A 23,638-nucleotide genomic window follows, 5' to 3' on the forward strand; every position below is an offset into this window, starting at 1 on the left:
TCTAGGATTGAAATCCAAATAATACGTTTTGTAGTGTAACTCAAGAGCTAAAAAATGCGCCGTTATAAAGATGCCTGAGAAAATCCATTTTTTCTATAACATGTTATTGACATATCGAACCCATTGTGCCAGAAGCGAAACTCCGGTTTTGTGTCCTTGTTCTTTATGCACTAATGCAAAAGTTTGCAACTGCTAAAGTCGGCTTATTCCCGAAGTTACACGATGAAATGAGAGCTTATTTTTGGAGCTGACAGAGGTAGAATGAATGCCAACAAAACCTTGCGATTCGTTTTGTTAAACTTTTTTTTTAATATGGCCTTTGAATAATTCAATAACCAAGGGGTCAAATGTAGTATAAAACCAAATAAAATCTATATTTCATTATCTTTATTTTAAATCTGTATTATCATCATCTAAGCACTCGTCGAGCATATTAGTAGTTGCACTCAATGCATTTTCAAAGTATGCATTTTTTCTTGTGGCTCTGGTATCAGCAAAAAACCGTATGAAAATCAATATTTGAGAATTGATTGATTCATTATTACCAACCAATATTCATGACGTTCTCGTACATATACCAATGCTTTATCTTTACTAACTTGTATTAGCTCAAGCTCAAAAAAGCAAAGCCATTCCGATATATACAGATTATATACAGACTGTCTGTATTAGCTCAGGCTTATTTTGCCTATATAATGTAGAAAAGTGGGCGAAAAACGATTTTATTCGTTCTACCGATAAATATATTTCCGGTTTGAATTGCCTTATTTCTGCAGAAGGGTGTAATCATTCCTTTATGAAGGTGTAATCATTCCTTTGTGAGCATCTTCCGGTGAAATTTTTTCTAATGGTGATTTAATTCTTTAAAGGGCACATTAAAAAAAGGCTCAACAAAAAGTATCACGTGGCTTTGTTGACATTCGTTCATTCTCTTGTCGGCTCCAAAAATAACCTCTCATTCCATCGTGTAACTTCGAATGTAAGCCGAGAGTAATTATTTTACAATTTGAGCAGTTTCTAAATATAGGATTTTGAAGGTCCTGTTCACCCCAAAAACCCCTTCTCCTTTCAAATTTTGCAAACTATTGCATTGGGGCATCTTCAGCGGTGGTCCATTTTTGAAACAACTTTATACTAGATTTACAACAGCGAAACCTAAATAGAACCAGCTAATATAGACCAATTTTTCGTTCTCCGCACCGGTGATCTTGTTTTTTTTTTTTAACCGCTGACATCTGTCACACTGTCAACAATTCAATACTCCATGCTATCAGTTAATGAGACTTGTTATAATAAAAAACACTCAATATTTAACAAACGGAAATTCGATCATTTTTACGCACATTAAACGATTACTTTGGCAAGACACTTTATATCCACAAAGCTTTATGGATTTGACGGATTGACCCGAGCGTCAATGACATTTCGCAGGATGGATATGTATGATCTAAAATTTCTGCTACAAGTAGGGTTTCGGAGGATAGCGTAAAATATTTGATCGCGTAGGTCACATACTGCCAGTTATGCTTCAAGCTTAAAAGGAGCAGTCATTGTCATTTGTGTTGCGGCTCATCTAACCCGCAAAGTCGAAAAATACGAAAAACGAAACATAACGCCCCAGCGATCGTTTAGTTTTGTTCAAGCTGCTCGAAACGAAATGCGCAATGTCACCCCAACATTTAGAACGTTTTCAGTTCAGTGTCTTCTAGGAACATTTTTCTGGCCTCTTGAGTTCTCCTCTAGTTCCAATACAATTAAGGCGACGGTTATGGTCTTACAGAATTCCCCCTTTTGCTGGGTGGTTTCCTTGATGCCAAAAACGACAAACCTGTTCATATTCTGCTTCAGAAAAGCCACAAAAATGAATTGTGAGTTGTCATAAAAAATCTTTGTTTTGTTTATTCCCCAACACTCGCAAAACGCTTATATGGAAATAGCGAGGTATTCAATTGAAATGTGACATTTTACCCACCTATTGGCAGCGTACAAAGGGTTTTAGAAAGATCTATTTCTCGTTCCAAAAAGAGACAAAAATAGACCAAAACGTATACCAGTTTCAAATTTTTTCAATTTAGATCTGGTATAAAACAAAATTTACACCACCGGTGCAGCAGGGAATTTGAGTTTGTTCCAAAAAAAATAGAACAAAACAATGATTTGGACCACCGCACAAAACGAAGTTTCGCTTCTCGCACAATGGGTTCGAAATGATGGCCAATAACATGTTATAGAAAAAATAGATTTTCTCAGGCATCTTTATAACGGCGCATTTTTTGAATATATCTAATGAAAGCTCTTGAGTTGCACTACAAAACGTATTATTTGGATTTCAATCCTAGATCTGTTGGCAAGAGAAAAACTGCTGTGAAAATCACCTTATTTTTTTAGAAAAATGCGAATATCTCATTATGTATTCTTGATAGCAACTTCCAATAACCCTCATTTTGTTGCCTTTATAATGTAGAATAAACATGCCAATTTTCATGACAATCGATTCAGTTTACACAAAGTTATAACAATTTTACGTTTTCAGCAACTTTTGGACATCAATTTTTGACATGCTTTTTTACCCCACTTACCCCTTTTCAAAAAATCTGACAATATGCAAAACATTGTTCTAATATATAGATAAACAAACCACGAAAGTTTCAGCCCGATCGAAGAGCCTCGATACAACCTCCCTTGTAAAGGTGGTTGCGGTTCTCGCGAACTGGCTCTAAATAATTTTCCTACAATTACATTAACTTAACTGCGAAAGCTAATAACATTCAATAATATAAAAAAGCGTACAAATATATATATATATATATATATATATATATATATATATATATATATATATATATATATATATATATATATATATATATATATATATATATATATATATATATATATATATATATATATATATATATATATATATATATATATATATATATATATATATATTTGGCAGAGCTGTATGCCACCACGGGTCGGTAATTGGCGATTACCGAAGGCCACGGAAGTGCTCACTGCTAGCAAGCAGTCCCGGACCATCAGCGGGAGCTGGCCTAGGTCGTGGCGAGATTCAGGCACTGGGCCGCTGAATTCTCGCAAAAGCCACACTGGCCGGAAGCAGCTCCGACGGAGCGAGTAGTGCCGCTCCCACCACCCAAATGCACTATACCGCCCATTGGGACTGATGCCAGTAATGTTCCCAATTACGGCAACTGGTCGCATCACTATAGGATAAGAGTCGGATTTCGTTTTCGTACCATGATTTTGGGCTGGCACCTGCGCCGAGCTCCCTTAGTAATGTCGTGTGATAACGGCTTGAAACGGCGAGAGTACAACCGGTGCAGGGGTCTCCGTCCCGTAAAACCTGGCAGGCCTTCCAGTGCGTTCCGAGTCCATTGCCTGGTGGGAACCCGGCAGGAGTAGGATCAGATGTCTTTTCCTGACTTGCGCCGGTCGGGGGTGTCATAGTTGCCCATGAGGCGCTATGGCAGCCGCCCCTAGCCATGGCCTCACTGCTCCGGCATAGACTACCTTGGGACCATTTAGGCGACTACTCCATTATGGATAAGGATAGCGGCTGGTAGGGGGACCCAATAAACAAAAATGCAGCAAAACAAAACTCTGGAGATGGGGGCAGATGGGTTGGAAAACCCATTTGCGCGAGGTGGCATCCAGCGGTCTCCGCCTAGAAAAGTGGAGACGGATGCAGTGAAGGTCGCCTGCGAAGACGGTAAAGGCAGTACGCCTACCGGATCTACGCAAGACATCGCGGTGGCTGGTCCCTAGCTATTAAAGGCGGTCGGAAGACAGCGGGACACGCTACCGAGGGTAGTGGCCCTGTCTGAGCAGCTCGATGCTATAATCGAGTTTGCGAAAAGTCGCAGCAATACAACGAAGTACTTGAAGCAGGCCCTCTACATGCTTCGGTCCTCCGTCGATGCTGCGAAAAAGGAGCATGCCGAGCTCGAAATGAAAGCTGCGGCTGCGGAGAAAGAGGAGACGAAGGTGACCGAGCTGGCGACGAAGTCGGTCCAAACGGACGCCAGCACGTTTGCGGCGGTTTTCGCGGCAGGACCAGCTGCCAAACGAACGCGACAGTCCCCGGGAGAGACGGCCCCCGGGGGCACCAAGAAGCGTTTAATCGCAAACAGCCCTCAGACCGGTGTAGGAGTGGCGCAAGCAACGCCCACGGTGGCAGCCAAGGAGCAGAAGGCTCCCGGTAACCCGTGGGTAACGGTTCCGGGAAGGAGTAGGAACCAAAAAGTGGTGGCCAAAAAACCGCACCCGGTTACAAATCCTGCGACGAAGAAAGTTAAAAATAAGGGCGACGCACTCATCCTTAAGACAGAAGAGTCAAAGTACTCGGAAGTCCTTAAGGCAATGAGAGGCGATGCGAAGCTCAAAGATCTGGGGGCAGATGTGCGTAGCATCCGCCGATCCCGCAAGGGAGAAATGATCGTCGAGCTCCGCAAGGAAGCCAGAAACAAGGGCCCAGCCTATCGGGCATTGGCCCAAGAGGCGCTTGGAGATAGAGTGCAGGTTCGGGCACTCACGTCGCAGGTAACCCTACAACTTAAATACCTGGACGAAGTCACCGAGGCATGCGAAGTCGTGGATGCCCTCAAGGAGCAGTGCGAAGTGGTTGTGGCACCAGAGGCAGTTCGACTGCGCAAAGGCCCAGTAGGAACCCAGACCGCCACTGTCAGGCTTCCGTCAGTAGACGCAAACCAGGCGCTAAAGGTAGCGAGGCTCAAAGTGGGCTGGTCAATGTGCCCACTCAGCATCTACCAGCCGCCGGAGGTCTGCTTTCGATGCTTCGAGCAAGGACACAAGTCCTTTAGCTGCAAGGGGCCTGACAGGAGCTCCTTATGCAGGCGGTGCGGTGCTGCAGGCCACAAAAGCAAAGACTGCGGAGAGCCCCCGAAGTGCTTGGCGTGCGCCGGGAAGCGTGACGCAAAGCACATAATGGGAGGCCCGAGGTGCACGGCCGGTAAGCCGACTAGCAAGCCACGGGCGCGAGAGTGACACAGCTAAATTTGAACCACTGCTTCGCGGCTCAGCAACTGCTATACCAAGCAGTCACTGAGTCGTTGTCGGACATCGCCATAATCTCGGACCCCTACCGAATTCCTTCCGGAAACGGTAACTGGATTTCGGACGGGTCCGGTATGGCGGCAATATGGACGACGAGCAGGTTCCCGGTTCAAGAGATAGTGTCAACTTCAAACGAAGGATACGCGGTTGCCAAGGTGAACGGAGTGTACTACTGCAGCTGCTATGCTCCGCCTCGTTGGTCTACCGAGCAGTTCGCAAGGATGATCGACCGAGCCACCGTGGAGCTGATCGGTCTATCACCGTTGGTAGTGGCGGGCGACTTCAACGCATGGGCAACTGAGTGGGGAAGTCGACGCACAAACCAGAGAGGCCGGATCTTGTTGGAGGCTTTGGCGAAGCTCAACATAGATCTGGCCAACGTCGGCTTGAAGAGCACCTTCAGTAGAAACGGCGTGGAGTCGATCATCGATGTGACATTCTGTAGTCCAGGATTGATCACGAACTGGAGGGTAGACGATGGCTACACTCATAGCGACCACCTGGCGGTCTGTTATAGCGTAGACTGTAAAACGAGTCCGCATGTGGCGAGTAGAATTAACACTCCAGCTCCTCGCGGTTGGAGGATATCACACTTCAACGAAGAGGTATTTGCGGAAGCAATTAGACTAGAACACGAGGCGAGCAGAACTCGTAACCTGAGCGCTGATCAACTTGTTGCATTACTTTCGCGGGCGTGCGACGCCACTATGCCTAGGAACCGCCAGCCTAGGCATGGAAGGCCACCAGTCTACTGGTGGACCGACGCGATAGCGGACCTCCGCAGAGCGTGTCTTCAAGCGAGAAGAAGGATTCAACGTGCGCGAACCGACGAAGAAAGGGAAGATCGTCGAGGGGCATTCAGTTCCGCAAAAGCGGCGCTTAAGAGAGCAATAAAAGCTAGTAAACGTGCGTGCTTCGAAAGACTGTGCGCTAGTGCCAACACTAACCCGTGGGGTAACGCCTATAGGATGGTGATGGCCAAGACTAAGGGTGCGATGGCGCCCGCAGAAAAATCACCAGCGATGCTTGAGCGGATCATAGAGGGACTCTTTCCACGCCACGAGCCAAATCCTTGGCCTCCGGCTGGCGAGTCACTTCACCGACGTTCCAGTATCTCAAACTCAGACCAGAGGTGGTCGGCCAACCTGCCGAACACCCAATATATGAGTGACGGCGTTAGCCGTGCCGAGGCAGAGGAGGCGGAAACGGTTACGAACGAGGAACTCATCGCGATCGCCAACTCCCTGAAGGTGAGCAAGGCACCGGGATTGGATGGGATTCCGAATCTGGCTGTGAAGAAGGCCATCAAAGAGGCCCCCAGACTATTCCGGGAAGTCATGCAGAAGTGCCTGGATGACTGTACATTCCCAGAGAGATGGAAGCGACAGAAGCTGGTCTTATTGCCGAAGACAGGGAAACCACCTGGTGACCCGTCGGCATACAGACCGATATGTCTGCTCGATACGGCGGGTAAGGTGCTCGAGAAGGTTATTCTCAATAGACTGGTTAGGTACACCGAAAGTGCAAACGGTCTGTCGAGTAACCAGTTCGGCTTCCGAAAAGGCAAGTCTACGGTGGATGCTATTCTGTCCGTCACCAAAACAGCAGAGGTAGCACTCCAGCGTAAAAGATGGGGCATTCGCTATTGCGCAATCGTCACGTTGGACGTGAAAAATGCGTTCAATAGTGTTAGCTGGGATTCCATAGCCCACTCGCTTCGGAAACTAGACATTCCGGTATCTTTGTACAGGATTCTGGAAAATTATTTCCAGAATCGTGTGCTAGTTTACAGCACAGACGAGGGTCAAAAATGTGTCCCAATTACCGCAGGGGTTCCACAAGGTTCCATCCTGGGCCCGGTACTGTGGAATATCATGTACGATGAAGTGCTGAAACTAAAGCTCCCCCAAGGGGTTGTGATCGTTGGGTTTGCGGACGACATCACACTTGAGGTCTACGGCGAGTCGATCGAGGAGGTTGAGTTGACGGCTTCGCACTCTATAAGCGTCGTCGAGGACTGGATGCGCTCCAAAAAACTGGAGCTTGCGCATCATAAGACGGAGATTTCAGTTGTCAATAACCGCAAGTCGAAGCAACAGGCGTTGATCAGTGTCGGGAATTGCACCATCGCCTCTAAGCGCTCCCTGAAGCTGCTGGGGATGATGATCGATGACAAGCTCGCCTTCGGGAGCCATGTCGAATATGCCTGTAAGAGGGCTTCAATGGCTATTGCAGCATTATCTCGCATGATGTCCAATAGCTCAGCAGTGTACGGCAGCAAGCGGAAACTTCTAGCTAGCGTGACTTCGTCCATACTGAGATACGGCGGGCCAGTGTGGTCCAAAGCACTAGGTACTAGTAAACATCGGGGTAAGTTGGAAAGTACCTACAGGCTCATGTGCCTGAAGGTTGCGAGCGCGTATCGAACTGTGTCATACGACGCAATCTGCGTCCTGTCCGGCATGATGCCTATCAGCATAGCCATTAAGGAGGACGTAGAATGCTTCGATCAACGTGACACAAGGGGCATACGAGGTACCAGAAGATCATTCTCGATGATCAGATGGCAGCAGGAGTGGTCCAATTCCGTGAAGGGTAGATGGACGCATCGACTTATTCCGGATGTATCCGGATGGGTCGGGAGGCGCCATGGAGAAGTAAACTTCCATCTGACACAGATTCTGTCAGGCCATGGTTGCTTTAGGCAGTATCTACACAGATTCGGGCATGCGGGGTCCCCCATGTGTCCCGAGTGCGCGGAAGCGGAAGAGACTGCTGAGCATGTCTTCTTCGTGTGCCCTCGTTTTGTGCATGCGCGGAGCGACATGATGGTAGTGAGCGGGCCAGACACCACTCCGGACAACCTAGTTCGGAGGATGTGTAAAGACCCAAACATTTGGAGGGCGGTTTGTACAGCCGCCTCTCAAATAGTTTTAGAATTGCAAAACAGGCGACAGGTTGACCACCGACACGCCAGTGTTAGCTAACGGCCAGTCTCCAGGTTAGTTAGCTAAGTTAGCAAAAAGACCTAAAGAACCAAGAGGGTGCACAGAGCACAAAAGCCGCTCCCCGAAGCAATACCTAGCGGTGGTCCCGGGGAGTATTATGGGCTGGAGACTGAAGGGGTTTTAGTGGGTCCGGTCACTGATTCAAACCAACCCCACACTCCCTGAGGTTGGTCACCTCAGGGGTTTGGATGCAAATTTCCCCTTCACCTGAAACAAAAAAAAAAAAAAATATATATATATATATATATATATATATATATATATATATATATATATATATATATATATATATATATATATATATGTATATATATATATATATATATATATATATATATATATATATATATATATATATATATATATATATATATATATATCTACTATATAAAAATGGAATTCCGTAACGCTTGATCTTATTGATATTATTCCCTCAGTCTCTGTGGTGTACAGTAATCATCATCATTTTGAATCGTTCTAAATTAAAAATAATAAGCACCGTAGGTTTTTTAACATGAAAATGTTCGCTGATGTTCAGGAAAGACATTAGTTATAAAAAATAGTTATCTAATTACTAAAACTTGAGATATTATTCACAAAACTACGTAAAACATGCAAAATTATGACTTTCTGTGCTAAATTTGCCTCTAAATCAAAATTCAAAGCTGTGACATATGATTCTTTTTTCACTAAAATGTTTGTTAATGTTCAGGGAAGACATTCGAGGAAAAATAATTAGTATCTGATTACTAAAACTTGAGATATTATTCACAAAACTACGTAAAACATGCAAAATTATGACTTTTTATACTTAATTCGTCTCCAAATCAAAATTCAAAGCGATGACATGTGATTCTTTTTTAATTAAAATGTTCGTTGATGTTTAAGAAAGATATTTGAGAAAAAATAATAGGTATCTAATTACTAAAACTTGAGATATTATTCACGAAACTACGTAAAACACGCAAAATTATGACTTTCTGTGCTAAATTCGCCTCTAAATCAAAATTCAAAGCGTTGACATATGATTTTTTACACTAAAATGTTTGTTAATGTTCAGGGAAGACATGTGAGAAAAAATAATTAGTATCTGATTACTAAAACTTGAGATTTTATTCACAAAACTACGTAAAACAAGCAAAAATATGCTGAATTTGCCTCTAAATCAAAATTTCAAGCGATGACATGTGATTTTTTTTTACATTAAAATGTTTGTAAACGTTCAGAAAGACATTTGAAGGAAAGTAACAAGTATCTGTTTACTAAAACTTGAGATTTTATTCACAAAACTACGTAAAACTTGCAAAATTATGACTTTTTATGCTGAATTTGCCTCTAAAACAAAATTTAAAGCCATGGCATGGGATTTTTTTTTTCATTAAAACGTTTTTTAATGTTTGGGAAAGACATTTGAGGAGAAATAAATAGTATATGATTACTAAAACTTGAGATATTATTCACAAAACTACGTGAAACATGCAACTTTATGAATTTTTATGCTGAATTTGCCTCTAAATCAAAATTTAAAGCGATGACATGTGATTTTTTTTTCACTATAATGTTTGTTAACGTTCAGGAAAGACATTTGAGGAAAAATAAAATGTATATGATTACTAAAACTTGAGATATTATTCACAAAATTGCGTGAAACATGCAAAATTATGACTTTTTATGCTGGATTTGCCTCTAAATCAAAATTTAAAGCGATGACATGTGATTCTTTTTTCATTAAAATGTTTGTTTTTGTTAAAATATAAAAAGTATGTTTGAAGATGATTTTCTGTATACAGCACAACAATATTGCAGCCTTCTAATAGCGCTCTCGATCAACCAGATTGGTTGAGAAAATTCGTTATCGATATTGTTTTAGCACATTTTGCATGTTGTAGGATAAGAACAACGATACCCCGTGCCCCAGAGCTGAGTCGAGAAAAATTGCAGTTCGAAAAGATTCTCGACCTGATCGGGGATCGAACCCGATATCACAACCCTGTGGGAGCCAATCGACATCGCTAACCACAGAGCCACGAGGACCATATACAGCATACAGAATACAGAAAATCACCGAAAAATATTTTTTTTTAATTTATACGTTTTTATACGATTACATGCGAAACTTTGACTTTTTATGCGCAATTCGCCTCTGAATCAAAATTCAATGATTTGTTTTTTTTTTGCAATAAAATGTTCGTTGTTCTTTCATCTACAATTTTTTCTTGCAGAATAACCCATATCTCGAGCATGAACATTTTACATTTCTGATGTTTTCGTAGTTTTGTGAATAGTTACATTTTACGGCATTCGATTTACTTTTGTACTTTTGAATTTGAATTTGATTTTTATTAGAGAGCTTTTAACCAGAAGGTCATTCAGCTCTTAATCTTACTGTTTTACTTTTTTTGCGTTAATCCAAACTAGAACTCACATCTAGCTGCAGGAAAGGTTACGATTCATTTGTTTGAATATCGATTAAGAGGCAGCTTAAGCATTAAAAATCTTTTATTTTCTTATTTGCTACAAAGTTTTGTGGATTAAAAAATGGCGACTTCCGGTTTCAGGAAAATAACCTAAAGTGATATATGGCCAACAATTTCAATACTTCCGAAAGTGGACCTCCATACGTCATTTTACAGCGATGACACATTTTTTTTTCATTAAAATGTTTGTTAACGTTCAGAAAAGACATTTGAAGAAAAATAACAAGTATCTGATTACTAAATTTGATATATTATTCACAAAACTACATGAAACATGCAAATTTATGACTTCTAAAGTGATATTTGGCCAACAATTTCAATACTTTCGAAAGTGGAACTCCATACGTCATTTTGAAATCCAAAATGGTGACTTCCAGTTTCTGTAAATCAGCCCAAAATCACAAAAAAACAATCCAATATGGGTATTTCCGTTCTGCGCGTTCCCAGAATATTGAAGTAGGGTATGGAACGTCTTCGTCAGTGGTTTTCTTCGGTAGTTTTATTGGCGCAATCTTATGCAAAAAAGGTCCGAAGAAAACCACTGACGAAGACGTTCGACACCCTACTTAAAGTGATGATGGAAGTATAAGATGTAAATTATATTTATGAAGTGAGTTGAGCTAATGCAGCAATGAAGTATAAAAAAATCTATCTTTGAAACCTTTGATCCCGAGCATCGCCGGGAATGTTCAACTAGTATATATATATATATATATATATATATATATATATATATATATATATATATATATATATATATATATATATATATATATATATATATATATATATATATATATATATATATATAATAGTGTTGAAATGTCACCATTTGTGGCAGAACACACAATAATAATTCTGAATAGATATTAGTACATAAATAAATCATTACAAACACTCCCCCCCCCCCCCCCCTATTAAAAAAAATACAAATAAAACAAAAACAACACAGACATAATTCAGAAAAGATATAGAAAAAACTGAATGACACTAGTACAAAAATTTTACATAGCTATATGACTACAGTAAAACAACAAAAAAACTACACGAAAATAATAAACATTTAATAAATAAACGCACATAAAAAATAGAAAAAACACTAAACTTATATCAGCGGAACCTATTTTTACGAAGATTTCTATATGGTTAAATTTATTACTCAATTTATTACAAATAAAAATGATTACTTTTTAAAGCAGAGGTGAGAAACAGTGTATATACTAGAGGGTTTCGAAAAAGCAAGATAAAACTAAAGTAACTCTGATTATATGGAAAATATTTACTATCACGAATTTCTCTTATTTTTTAAAAAAAGTCCAGTGACTTGTGCGATTCGAAACCCATTTCACGGTAAAAATACAGATTTGTGCTCATTTTGTGAAGAATGAAACTCTAGACAGTGTTAAGACAATTGAACGTTGTTAGAATGAAACATACGTTCTTTAGGTAACTCACGCAGCAAACCATGTTCGTTATTCATTACTTGAAGAAATTTATGTACGTAATCAGCAGGTCACAGTTTTGTAAATACTTTCCAGTTTGCTACGCAAATAGACGTTAACCGTTCCGAAGTCCAAAGTTTTCGCGATGCTCACGGACTTCGCCAGTAAACCGCCAGTGAAAAAATAATAGATTAGTAGAACCAAACTATTTATAATCTAGGCCAGTACGTGCAGCAGAAGGCGTTAGATATACAGACACGCAACGAGAAAGACGCACAGAATATGGCAACGTGTTTAATTTTATACGCTTCTGGCATCCAGAAAGAATTATTTTAGTTTCGCGTAACTTATTGTTCGCACAGGAAAATGTGGCAAAATTCTTGAGCTTGGTAATAACGAACTGTAGTTCTACTGAGCATGTTTTGCATCATACTTGAAACCGTTTTTGAATTTTAGGGCACAGGCATATTATTCGTCTAACATCTTCTTTCAGGTTTAATACCAAATTACAGAAGACTTGGACGTTCATATAATCATCAAGCAAAGAACCAAAGCAAATAATTCAGCATTTCTTTACATTACATCTATATAAGAGACCAAATAGGAATGTTTTGTCAAATGGATTTTTTAATCCTTTATCTTCTTCTACGAGTGGAAGTGCTAAACAAATTGAGTTTATAATAATATACCAAGGCAATGTTGAGAAAGCTAAGAAGCTTTTAGAAGATTCGTTATACTCAAAGTACTGGTTCCCTCTGAAAAAAATGTTATATGCGAAGAGTGCATCAGTGTCATTGCAAAATTTAGAGACTGTATGGTTTATATGCCAGCAGTTTTCATTCGACAACTGTGTATATGAGCTGCAATTCATCAATTTTTAATCTACATTCAACTATTCCACGTCTTCTTTGGTCAACATGTTAATATTGTTGTATCCACACTTGGTTTAGCTAAGCATAAGTAGAATGGAATTTAACAAAAGCATCAAACAATCATGCCCGCCAGTTTTCCACTGTGCGAAAAAAAAGTCTAGTGCAAGCGCGCGATAGCCTGACCCGGACATCCGTTTCGTGTTCTATCGCATGCGACCATTCGCTGCAAATACGGTGTTCGTTATAAGCAAACACAACAACCGTTGCTGGCTGCAGTTCCGTATCGAACTTCGCGATGAATATTCTGCGGCTGTTGGTCGGCTTAGGGCTGGCAGCAGTGACGGTCAATGCCGTAGCCCCGCGTCATAAAATTGTACTGAAAAGTTTGCAACGCGCCCAGCATGAATGCCGTCAGTACCTCCCGGAACCGGTCAGCGAGGAAGGAACCTGTGAAGCTTACTGCGAACAGTTGGTGCTACGCTCTTGGAGTACAGCAACATCCGAGCTGCTGTACATACCATACGGGCGTCACTTCAAACCAGACTGTACCGATCTGCACAATTTGAATCGAACCCTGGATTGCCTCTGTACCCGACTAGCGAAGACTCCTGTCGAAAACGTTTGCTACTGGGCGTCCGCGCACTGGGAATGTTACCGCGACCAGTTTGGCGCTTTAATTGATACGCCTCAAATCGCCCCACAACCGGAGTTACTGATCCGAGACACTATTGAACAGTGCGCCCGGATTCTGCAGGTGTCCGATCGTGAGCTGCTGGTGTACGCTTCCCATCGCTTCACACTGTCGAGTAAATCTCGTGCCCTGCAGCGGTGCATCCTAATCCGGCAGGGGTTGTACACTGACGAAACCGGTCCAAATCTGGATCTGATGTACGTGCAAGGTAACGGATATAACGTCGACGAAGTCGACTTCATAATCAAGGTGTCGAAGTGTGTAGATAGAGTGCAGCTGAAGTGCTCCGACAACAGTACCATGGTGACTCGAGTCACTAACAAATGCTTTCCACCCGGAACGGGTCCATTGGATTACCTGCTGCCGGCAATTTTGGCACCAATTGCGAAAACATCAATCGATACAGAACGCTTCGAAACCCGGGCGACACTTCGGAACCCGCTGGTTGAGCTGATGGCTCCGCTGTTCGTTTCCTTGCCGTACGCGTTGAGTGCGAGAAGGCGTACTTCAAGGTGGAGCTTGGAACAGACTAATGCCTATACCTTCCTGTGATATCAGTGTGGCGTGGTGCCAGATTTTGTTGTTATATAAATAAGCGTTTGTTTTGTTTTGTGATTGTTGATGTTGAGTGTGAAATAAAATGGATGTACGTTACATAATATTCCTTCTGATTTCATGATAGAAAACACATTTTCGATTACAGCTGAATTTTCGCTTATAACTTTGACATTTTTAGCCGAATACAATCAATCATGGCCAAAATCGAATTTAAATTCCATTTGTAATAGCATCGTCGCTTGATGAAAAGACATCTCAAACCCATTCTCTTCAAACCGATCATTCATGTAAATGGATAATTAAATATCCCCTAAGACTTTAATGAATAACAATTTACATAGTTAACAATGCGCTCGTGTTTCAACAATCCATTTCTGAAAGATAGTTCCAGTTATTAAAAACATTCTTTTCGCAGAAGAGAACTATAGGATGGATGGAGGAAATCATTTTACATGTTAAAGGGTGTCTGGAATCAAAAAGCATTATTTACAGATGGCTGTAACTTTTTACCCATTAAGTTTTTTTCATTGAAATTTTATGTAAAATTAACATCATCAACAAAGGGCTGAGGATGGTACAATCTATGGTACTTGAGCCGTATTTTAAATCGGTAAAACGAACGTTTCACCATCGATAGGGATGAAAGAAGAGACCAACCTGGATCTTCTGGGTCTCCAGTTTTTCTACTCATTATAAGTTTGATGTTCCCAACCCCATTCGAAAGTAACGTCGAGGGCATAGATAATGCATTTGTTTAGTAGCAGCGCTAAAGCTCGTGCAGATGACACGGCGCTTTCCCGAGAACTTCCGATTCAGAACTAAATCAAACCTTTAAAGTCTGGATCAAATGAGCACAAGCCACCCCGGTTCCAGTTCTAGACAAAAAAAAACGGAAAACAGAAAACAAAAATAGTTCTACGCGATTGATCGATATAGGAGTGCCCCAGGGGAGCAACATAGGGCCACTTGTATTATATACATAAGTGGTATCGAAAATATTAATTCAAAAGGAATGCCTCGGCTTAATAATATCTCCTGTAGATTCTGTCGGGTAACTTGTTGTCCTTAATTTTATAATCGAAAAACAGAAAAAATATTCAAGTTTGCTATTGAAGAACATAAAATTAGCATTTCCTATTTTTTTTATTTTACTTGTATGATGCAGTGGCGTAACCAAAAATTATTTCTGAAGCGAAAAAATGTTAAATCTTGAGAGCAAAAAAAAATAAATCGGACATTGATTATTTTAACTTGATTCGAACATGTCCCAAACATGCCGGAAGTGACATAAATGGTCACAAATATGCCAAAAAGGATGTTAAAGGTAACATTTTGGAATAAAAATTAAAAACAAACCACAAAAAAAATAAAATTCTGGATAATCGAATTCCGGATAATCGAATTCCGGTAAATCGAGTTTCCGGATAATCGAGTCTCTGGAAAATCAAATTCGACCTGTTTTGAAAATATTTTAATTTTTTTCAAATTTTACTATTTTTTTCAAGTATTTATAATTTTTTAGGAATGTTTTTCAAAATTTTTGAATTTTTCCTTATTTTTTTTTGAATTTAAATCCTTTTTTAAATTCATGAATCAATTAGGAAACGTTCATTACTTAAGTAGCATAAAAATAACTACTTTTGACCTCCTCTCCTTCTGTATAGTTCTCCAAAATTTTCCCTATAAGTTGCAACGCTTAATCAGACCACCAGTTCCAGTTACGTATTTTGTGGATTTTTCCTTACGACGTCTTTAGATAAGTCATTATTATCGTGCCTAAAATTTTATATAATCGTATAATATATAGTCGAATCTACAGGGTAAGGAATAATTATCCGTGTTTTTTTGTTTCAGTGTATAGCTAAGATTTGACAGATGTTGAAATGAGCTTACCTATGCAATTTTTAACCTTGGCTATGTGTAAACAAAACCACGAAATCTCCCTATTGAAACAGTGTGCATTAAGTGTCATAATGAAGTCAAGTCCATTGCGCAGTGCGGTGATCAAGTTGTATAAACAAGGAAAGCGTCCAGTAAGTATTGCTAGTATGTTAAAAATGCCTATACAAACCATTAGAGGCGCCATAAAACGATATAATGAGCTGGGAAATTTGTAGGACCATTCAGGAAGAGGTAGAAAAGAACCGCTAGGACCTCTGGGAACTGGATAATTATTCGTAACCGGAGATACCGTGATTCTAGAAGGTCAATTTGAAAAATGGCAAAATCATGAGAATTTACCCGAAATCTGTACGAACTATTCTCTACAAGGATTTAGGATAACGTTTTTACAAATTTTCAAAAAATCATTACCTAAATGATAAAATTGGGTTCCATCGCATGCCATGGAGCGAAAAAAACACTAACTCCGTAGCAGACTTTTTCTGATATTTGACTAAAGATAAATGGCCTTCGAACTTTCCTGATTTAAATCCAATGGACTATACCGTTCGGTCTATTATTGAAAGTTAAAAATTTCATAGGTAAGCTCATTTCAACATCTGTCAAATCTTAAAAACCGGATAATTATTCCTTACCCTGTAGATTCGATTATATATTATACGATTATATAAATTTTTCGGCTCGATAATAGTACTTTTTTTCAATTTCAATATGAAAAGGTTGAATGGTTGAATACTGTTTAAAGAAATGCAGGGGAATCTAACCTTCAAAAATTTCTTACAAAATCATTGCTTACAGCTAATCTATAATTTCTATACCAGGTTTGTTGTCTATCTCAATATGTGTGAAGAGCGGAACAAAATTCGCTGCGCACTTTCTCTACGGCATGTGCGCTGCGTGTAGCAAATTTTCAACCACATTCCTTCATTCCGCTTTGTGCTGTGCTTCTGTCGCTCGCAAAAAAAAATTAACTCACGGGCTGCTTACACCACAACCGAGTGAAACAAGAGTGGTAAATCACTTTAGTAAAGAAGTAATACACCAGAGACAACTTGAGTTTTTTCGTAGAAGAATGTGATACGGAGTGGCGCCTAAAATAATTTTTTTTCCAGTTTCGAGATGCAAAGCAAACTCGACAAAAAACGCAATTTACTTTCCTACCCAGATTCTCTCCTCATTCAATATATGCTAAAGAGACTCACCGCAAAAGCAATGCAGTGAGCTCTGTTGTGTAGCTAACGTGCTTAATGTCCTTTTGTGTGCTCACTTCGATGTTTTTTTGCAAGCTCCTCTAATGCACACGATTCACTGCCCTCATCAAGCGCGTGCGTTGATTTGCTCGTCAGCGCACACTGAGCCAGAAATGAAATCTAGCTGAACAAAATTATTAGGGCTCTCACGGCTTAACCAATCGGGTTTCGATCTTCTACAAAGTTTCTTGATATAGTTGGAGTCCTAATTTAGATGCTTAGATTAGTTCGCGGTATGGCCGCAAAGATGGCGCAGTGATTTTAACGTTTTTCTCTTACACGCTAGAGCTTTGTAGTTTTTATGAAGTTTTAGGTTGTAAAATTCTATGAAACTTTCTAGAATACACAAAATTTCTATCCTTCATTCGTGATCCATCCCGAATACAACAATGCCACGTACAGCTCTATGTATTTCTACGTCAATTTTGCGGGACACAACCCTTCCGTTATTTTTTATTAGAGAAAGAAGTACTACTACACCCGCCGCTGACGCTGCTACCGCTTTTATCGCTTCTGGAACCCGAAAACATTACCTCCTCAAATTAAGTATTTATTTTTTCTTAAAAGGACAATTTGTTGTTCAATCCCCATTTGTGTGTTGCCAAAATACGACAGAGCTTTTCACTGAAGGAAGTGCTGGCCAATACACCTACCGCTGATGCTGCTGCCAGCGCACAGAGGCAGTTTCCAGTAGAGGAATAAGCAGTCCCGCTGCACCTACCGCTGACGCTGTCAACATTACCGCTACTGGTAAGTAACTGCTGCCGCTACTGCTGCTACCCACCGCAACTTAGCTACAGGTCGGCAAACAAATTCTCAAAACCAAATTCCCTGATTTTCCCTGATTCTCCCTGAAATATAACTTGAATTTCCCTGATATTTATTAGCTTTCGACACAAAAAGTGCAACGTAGATGAACGCAACTTTCAAATCTTAGTGAAAAAAAAAAATCGATCAGATATGAAACTGAACAATAACGGTCCGAATTAGCTTTTAATATTAAAAAAAAAGTTTTTGCGCTAAAGAGCAGTTTATAAAAGAATCGCTTATAGGTTAAATTTTTTTTCTCTAATTATCTTCAGTTTTCCCTGATAATCCCTGATTTCCCTGATCGAAAATTAAATTCTCTGACATTCCCAGATTTTCCAGGTTTTCACCACCCTGGACCCTCATAGTGGCCATCCACTAGTGAATTGACTAGTTTAAGCAGAAGCTAACTCTTATATAGCCCTAACAGTAAATTCTCGGTGAACTAGGTATAATATTCTATCGAAAGCAAGCATTAAAAGACCAATCAGATCAACCGAAATCTGCGTTTCAACATGGCATGACAATTTTCGATAGTACAATGTTTGCATGATTAAAACTTTATATTTTTAAAGGCTTGATTAGGGTAAATGTACCAATAGTGGCGCAAATAGTAGCTACTTCTGAGAAATTTTAACAAATCCAATTAAGACTTAACTAACTTTGGATGTATGAACATATGATTTAATAGACAATTTAGTTGTTTTGCTGATAAATAACTCGTTGTGCATTTTTAAAACTAATGAATTTGAAAAAAATCAAAAATTGTTATCATAGCTTTTGTACCTTTAGTGGAGGTACTGTTCCTAAAATGGTTGTACCATGTATCTATAGTGGAGGTAGTTTTAAAAACTTGAAATTTCTATAAATGAAATGGATGAAGATTGTACATTTTGAAGTTTGTTGAACAGTCAAAAGTATAGAAAACAAAAAACGATGAGTTTAAAATAAATATGGAAATCAATGTGAATATTTTATTACACAAAAAATGGGACATGAGTCCGTCATTTTCTATATAATCTAAAGTCCATTGTCTATAACTCTGCTGAACATTTTATTTAGAATTGTGAATGAAACTAAGAAGAATCTGTGAAATTTTGGTAATATTACAATAGGTTGAGTTTAGATATAATTCAAACTAGAAAATCGAGTTGACTGGATTCATTTTCATTTTCGCTCATTTTCAATACAATTGAAAATTAACTATATTTAATGAAAATAAGGGATTTATTAACCAGTACCATGGAGCATTTCAAATGCATTGAATACAAAGTCAATGTATTCAAAAGATAGCTTATATTAAAAGTCAGTTAAAATGATATAACAAAAAAAATAACCTGAAAAAATTCATCAGACGAGAATTATCTCTGACGTTTTAGCTTCAGTGCCTCGAGTAACTCGATCTTTTGCTTTTTTTCTCGATTATTTTCCATTAGCTTCTTACATTTTTTCTCCTCTCTCATCTTTTTTCGTAGTTCAGCTTTTTTCTGTTTCTTTTTTCGAAGTTCTTCTCTTTTATTCTTATGTTGCTCAGCTTCCTCTTGTTTTCGCTCACGAAGTTTTGTTTTTTTTTCTTCAGTTGTTCTTTTTTTTTTATTTTAGCAAGCTCTCTTTCCTCTACTCTGGCTTTTTTCCTGGCTGCATCATTTTCTTTTTCTTGTTCAAGTCGTCGGATTTCTTCAAGCCGCTCTGAGGCCATCAGTACCGGGTGGAATTTTCTTTTATATTTCCTGTGAACGTTGCTCCGACGAGGAGTTGGCGGAGTTGGAAGCAATTCGGTTATGCTTATTTTACGGCTCGGAATGTCGTGTCCAGTCTTCTCTTTCATGACACTGAGTGGAATACTGTCATCTGATATGAAACTATCGCCACCTACCTCCTCAATAAATGTTGGATTATCCTCAGATATGTAGTCACTTGACACAGTCATCTCTGGAGTCGTACTGCTCAATAACTGCGAATCAATAGGCATCAACAACATCTCATATAGCTGCCGGATGATTTCTCCTTCTGCAGATAAGACAGAACCGCTACTAAAGCTGTTAATGCGCTCCCTACCAATGCAATCTATAGCAGCTTTGATTATTGAAGTTGGAATGATAACCGAATCTTCAATAATTACATCTTGTCCTTCTTTTTCCTCATTCAATTCAGGATTGACCTCTACTGAATTGAAGGTGGAAAGTTCCTTGTCTGTTTCTTGAGCTACTGGTTTATTAGGGTTTTCGCTAGTTGACTTGGCAATACATTTGTCGTAATCCACATTTTCAGGACCAAAAGGGAATAATCCGCAAACTCTGAACCCGTTCCTAACACTGGCCGTTTTGATTCCTTTGTTCATAGCCTTTTGCAGTACGTCAGGAAAGTGTTTCAGCAATAGATTTTCACCTCCATTTTCCAGCCGCCACTCCGATACGGCAGTCTTCCAGGCACTTTTCAATGGTTTAAAAATGGCGACGTCTGCTGGCTGAGTTATTCTCGTAGTGTTTGGATATAAAGCAATCAGCACAATACCCAAATCCAAGCACAGATCGGCCACCTCCGCAGTCGTGTGTGAAGAGTGACCATCCACGAAATACAGCACTGGGAACTCCACTTTTTTCCTTTGAAGATGAGGGTAGAAAACGTTCCTGATGTATAGCATAAAGTTGGCGGTATCCATCCACACCTTTGCACATTTGCCAATACCCCACTCTCCGGGGAATTTCTGCAATACTTCCACAGATAGGCACTGCATAGGAATAACAACTCCTGGAGGTACAACTGATCCGTCTGCTCCGAAGGTAAACATTACTGTTATGTTTTTGTGCCCGTCTGCATGCTCGCATTCATACACATTCTTATTGCCACGGCTAGCTAGCACGGCTTTCGTTTGTGGGTGTACACACTTAATTTATCTCGGCAAACTTCCCAACAGCTGATTGAGCTCGGCGAAGTTTTTAACGAATGTCAGCAATGTATTCCGACGAACATACAGCAAATATATCGATTTACCGTAAACCAGCAAGTATAGATATTTCGTTTGCCGAAGTTCTTGAAAATTCTGCCGAAAACTTGTAGAACATTTCGCTGAATTTATCAGCTGTTGAGTTCTCGGCAATAAAATCTAAGTGTGTAGGTAGAATGACGTTTCATCGCCGTTGTATATGCGGGTTGCATCCGATGCGGCTGACATAAGGTTGTTTTCCTCGAGATATGATGTTACGTTCGTGAACCATCCGCGAATGTCTGCCTCTTTTACTTTAGAACTTGCGGAAGACACAGTTTCTGGCGTGCGGAAAGTGATTTCACGAAGCCGGCGAAGGAATCCTTCCAGCCATTTTCGACCTATAATCGATAAGATGTTAACAATTTTTTGACTGATTTTTATTATAATGAATACAAACCTGGGACATTGTTCGTAAACGGATTGGGTCGAGAATTCGTTCCGAAGAATGTCTTCACTTTATGCAGAAGTAATTCCTTAACTACCGGAAATCCTATCTTCTCCATCGTTTTCAAATATTGCACGAGTTTCTGTTCTTCGTCTCCTGTTAGAACAGTAGGTGGCCCTTTCCGGGCTTTTCTGGTCCACTTGCCACTAAGTCGGTAACGAACGGTAGACTGAGGGATGCCATAAGCTTTGCATGCTGCGTACAGTGAATTTTTCTTAGAGAGGACCAACTCCATGCAGTGGGTGACAGCTCCTTCATCGTGTTTATGTGTTTTTTTTTTCGATGCAGAATCCATTCTGTAATGAGTTATGAAGCTAAAACGTTTTTTTGGTACAATAATTCTAGAGTTTTTTCCTATATGTGGACGCCTTCGTCAACGCGTAGAGGCGGGTAAGCGAGTGGTATCTCTAAAAAAAACGGCCAATAGGATCGTCGCTGATCGTTTTGCGTTCGGAGTGTAACACGACACAAAGCGGAGTACGAAGCAAGCAAAAGATGCGACAATCGCACACACGGCGAGGCGCGAATGGACACACTGGTGAGCTGAGGTCCAATGCGCACTTCTGGCGGACCCAAGCAAACTGTTTTATATTAATGAAACATTACTGAGTTCATTGACTTATTTTTCACTTTGAAACACTTCTTTAATATTTTGTAATTGAGGATGTACACTCGAAAACGGTTGAAAACAGAATGAAAAGTAACTTGCGCAAATGTGCCGTATTTATATCGGTTTAATAGCGTCGCAGAAAGTTCTCGGCTCTTTTTTCACCTTCTTCCATGCGGTTGAATGAACTTGGTGGGATAGACTGCTGAATGGCCTTTGTTCCAGTGCAAGTGTCAATGAAATGTCCTTTGAAATGTTGTTTTTATTCGTAGCTTAGAAGTAGTGAATAGGAAGGGCATTGTCCTGCAGCGATGATGTAACGATATAGCTTTAAACCTGTTCGCTGCGCAAACACTGTATATGCGCTGAATATTCAAAAATCTGAACTGTAAACGATTTGTTATCGTTTTACACTTGTAAACATTCGAATGCCTCCACTATGGGAGCAACGGTGTTTCTGTGTGTCAATAATGGCGCAGTTGAAAAAAAAACGGGGTTAAATCAAACAAAAACGATTTAAGTGCTAATGAATCTTTAAATTGATAAGTTTTCTACACAATAAGTACTAAAAATTATATGAGACTTTGTTTTAACTTAATAAATATCCCTTAAATAAAATCGAATGCAGCTTAAGAAAACATTAAAAATCAAGCGGTATTCAGCTAGTGATTTGGAAAAACGTTTTTTCTTTTTAGTGTTTCACTGTAAAAAGGGAATTTTTCCCTTAAACATTGTTGCATTATACTTTTTTGCCTGTCTTACTCAAAATAAAAGAAAAAACTCTCTATATCGCACTACCTCCACTATTGGTACTACCTCCACTAAGGGTACATTTACCCTATACGTTTTAACGTCGTGTGGAAGTAGATAACAGAACATGTCGCACTCTGTTTATTACGCTGCTGTTGAATGTTGCATGCACATTGCTGAAGAAAGAAAAATTCAGTTCACGCTGAGACAAGGAGATGATTTCGGATTTACAACCGTCTTTAACTCGGCGCTCCGACATTATGAATAATGTGTAATAAATATAACATTATGAACATTAAACATTATGAATAATGTGTAATACAAAACGAGAAAATGATAACTCTTCAAATTAATTATTTTATTTACCCTCAAAAGGACAATTTGATGTTTTGTTTTGGATTTATGCCTGGTAGAACAGTTGGCACAAATCTCATGGAGTTCACAGTTAGGTGTTTTGACGGAGTGTCCCGAGGTAGCCAGGTTGATGTAATTTAAAGAGATCTGAAGGATTCTTTTGATAGTATCGAACACAACACAGCTTTCAAAGAATTCAAACAGATTGGATTTTCTGCTCGCCTTTGTTTCTGGCTGAAATCTTACCTAGAACAGAGAACATTACGTGTCAAAATTGGCATAAATTTGTCCCAGGAATGAGATAAGTATTCCGGTGTACCCCAAGGAGGCAATATCGTGCCAAGCCTGTATTTTTATTCTTCAACGATGCGAACTTGTTCAATACGTGT

General features: G+C 39.8%; 2 protein-coding genes across 2 annotated transcripts in view; one reads left to right on the top strand and one right to left on the bottom strand.

The window, feature by feature from the left end:
• Window positions 1-23,638, bottom strand: part of LOC129718155 (tRNA dimethylallyltransferase) — a 397,419-nt gene that overhangs the window by 38,840 nt on the left and 334,941 nt on the right. The gene's annotated exons all lie outside the window — the stretch shown is intronic.
• LOC129718158 (general odorant-binding protein 45-like) lies at window positions 13,186-14,246 on the top strand. Its single transcript, XM_055668613.1, has one exon. It carries the CDS (start codon window positions 13,192-13,194, stop codon window positions 14,137-14,139), a length of 948 nt encoding a protein of 315 aa, XP_055524588.1. The 5' UTR covers window positions 13,186-13,191; the 3' UTR covers window positions 14,140-14,246.

The sequence above is a fragment of the Wyeomyia smithii genome, chromosome 1, assembly GCF_029784165.1.
Source record: "Wyeomyia smithii strain HCP4-BCI-WySm-NY-G18 chromosome 1, ASM2978416v1, whole genome shotgun sequence".
Taxonomy (NCBI): Eukaryota; Metazoa; Arthropoda; class Insecta; order Diptera; family Culicidae; genus Wyeomyia; species Wyeomyia smithii.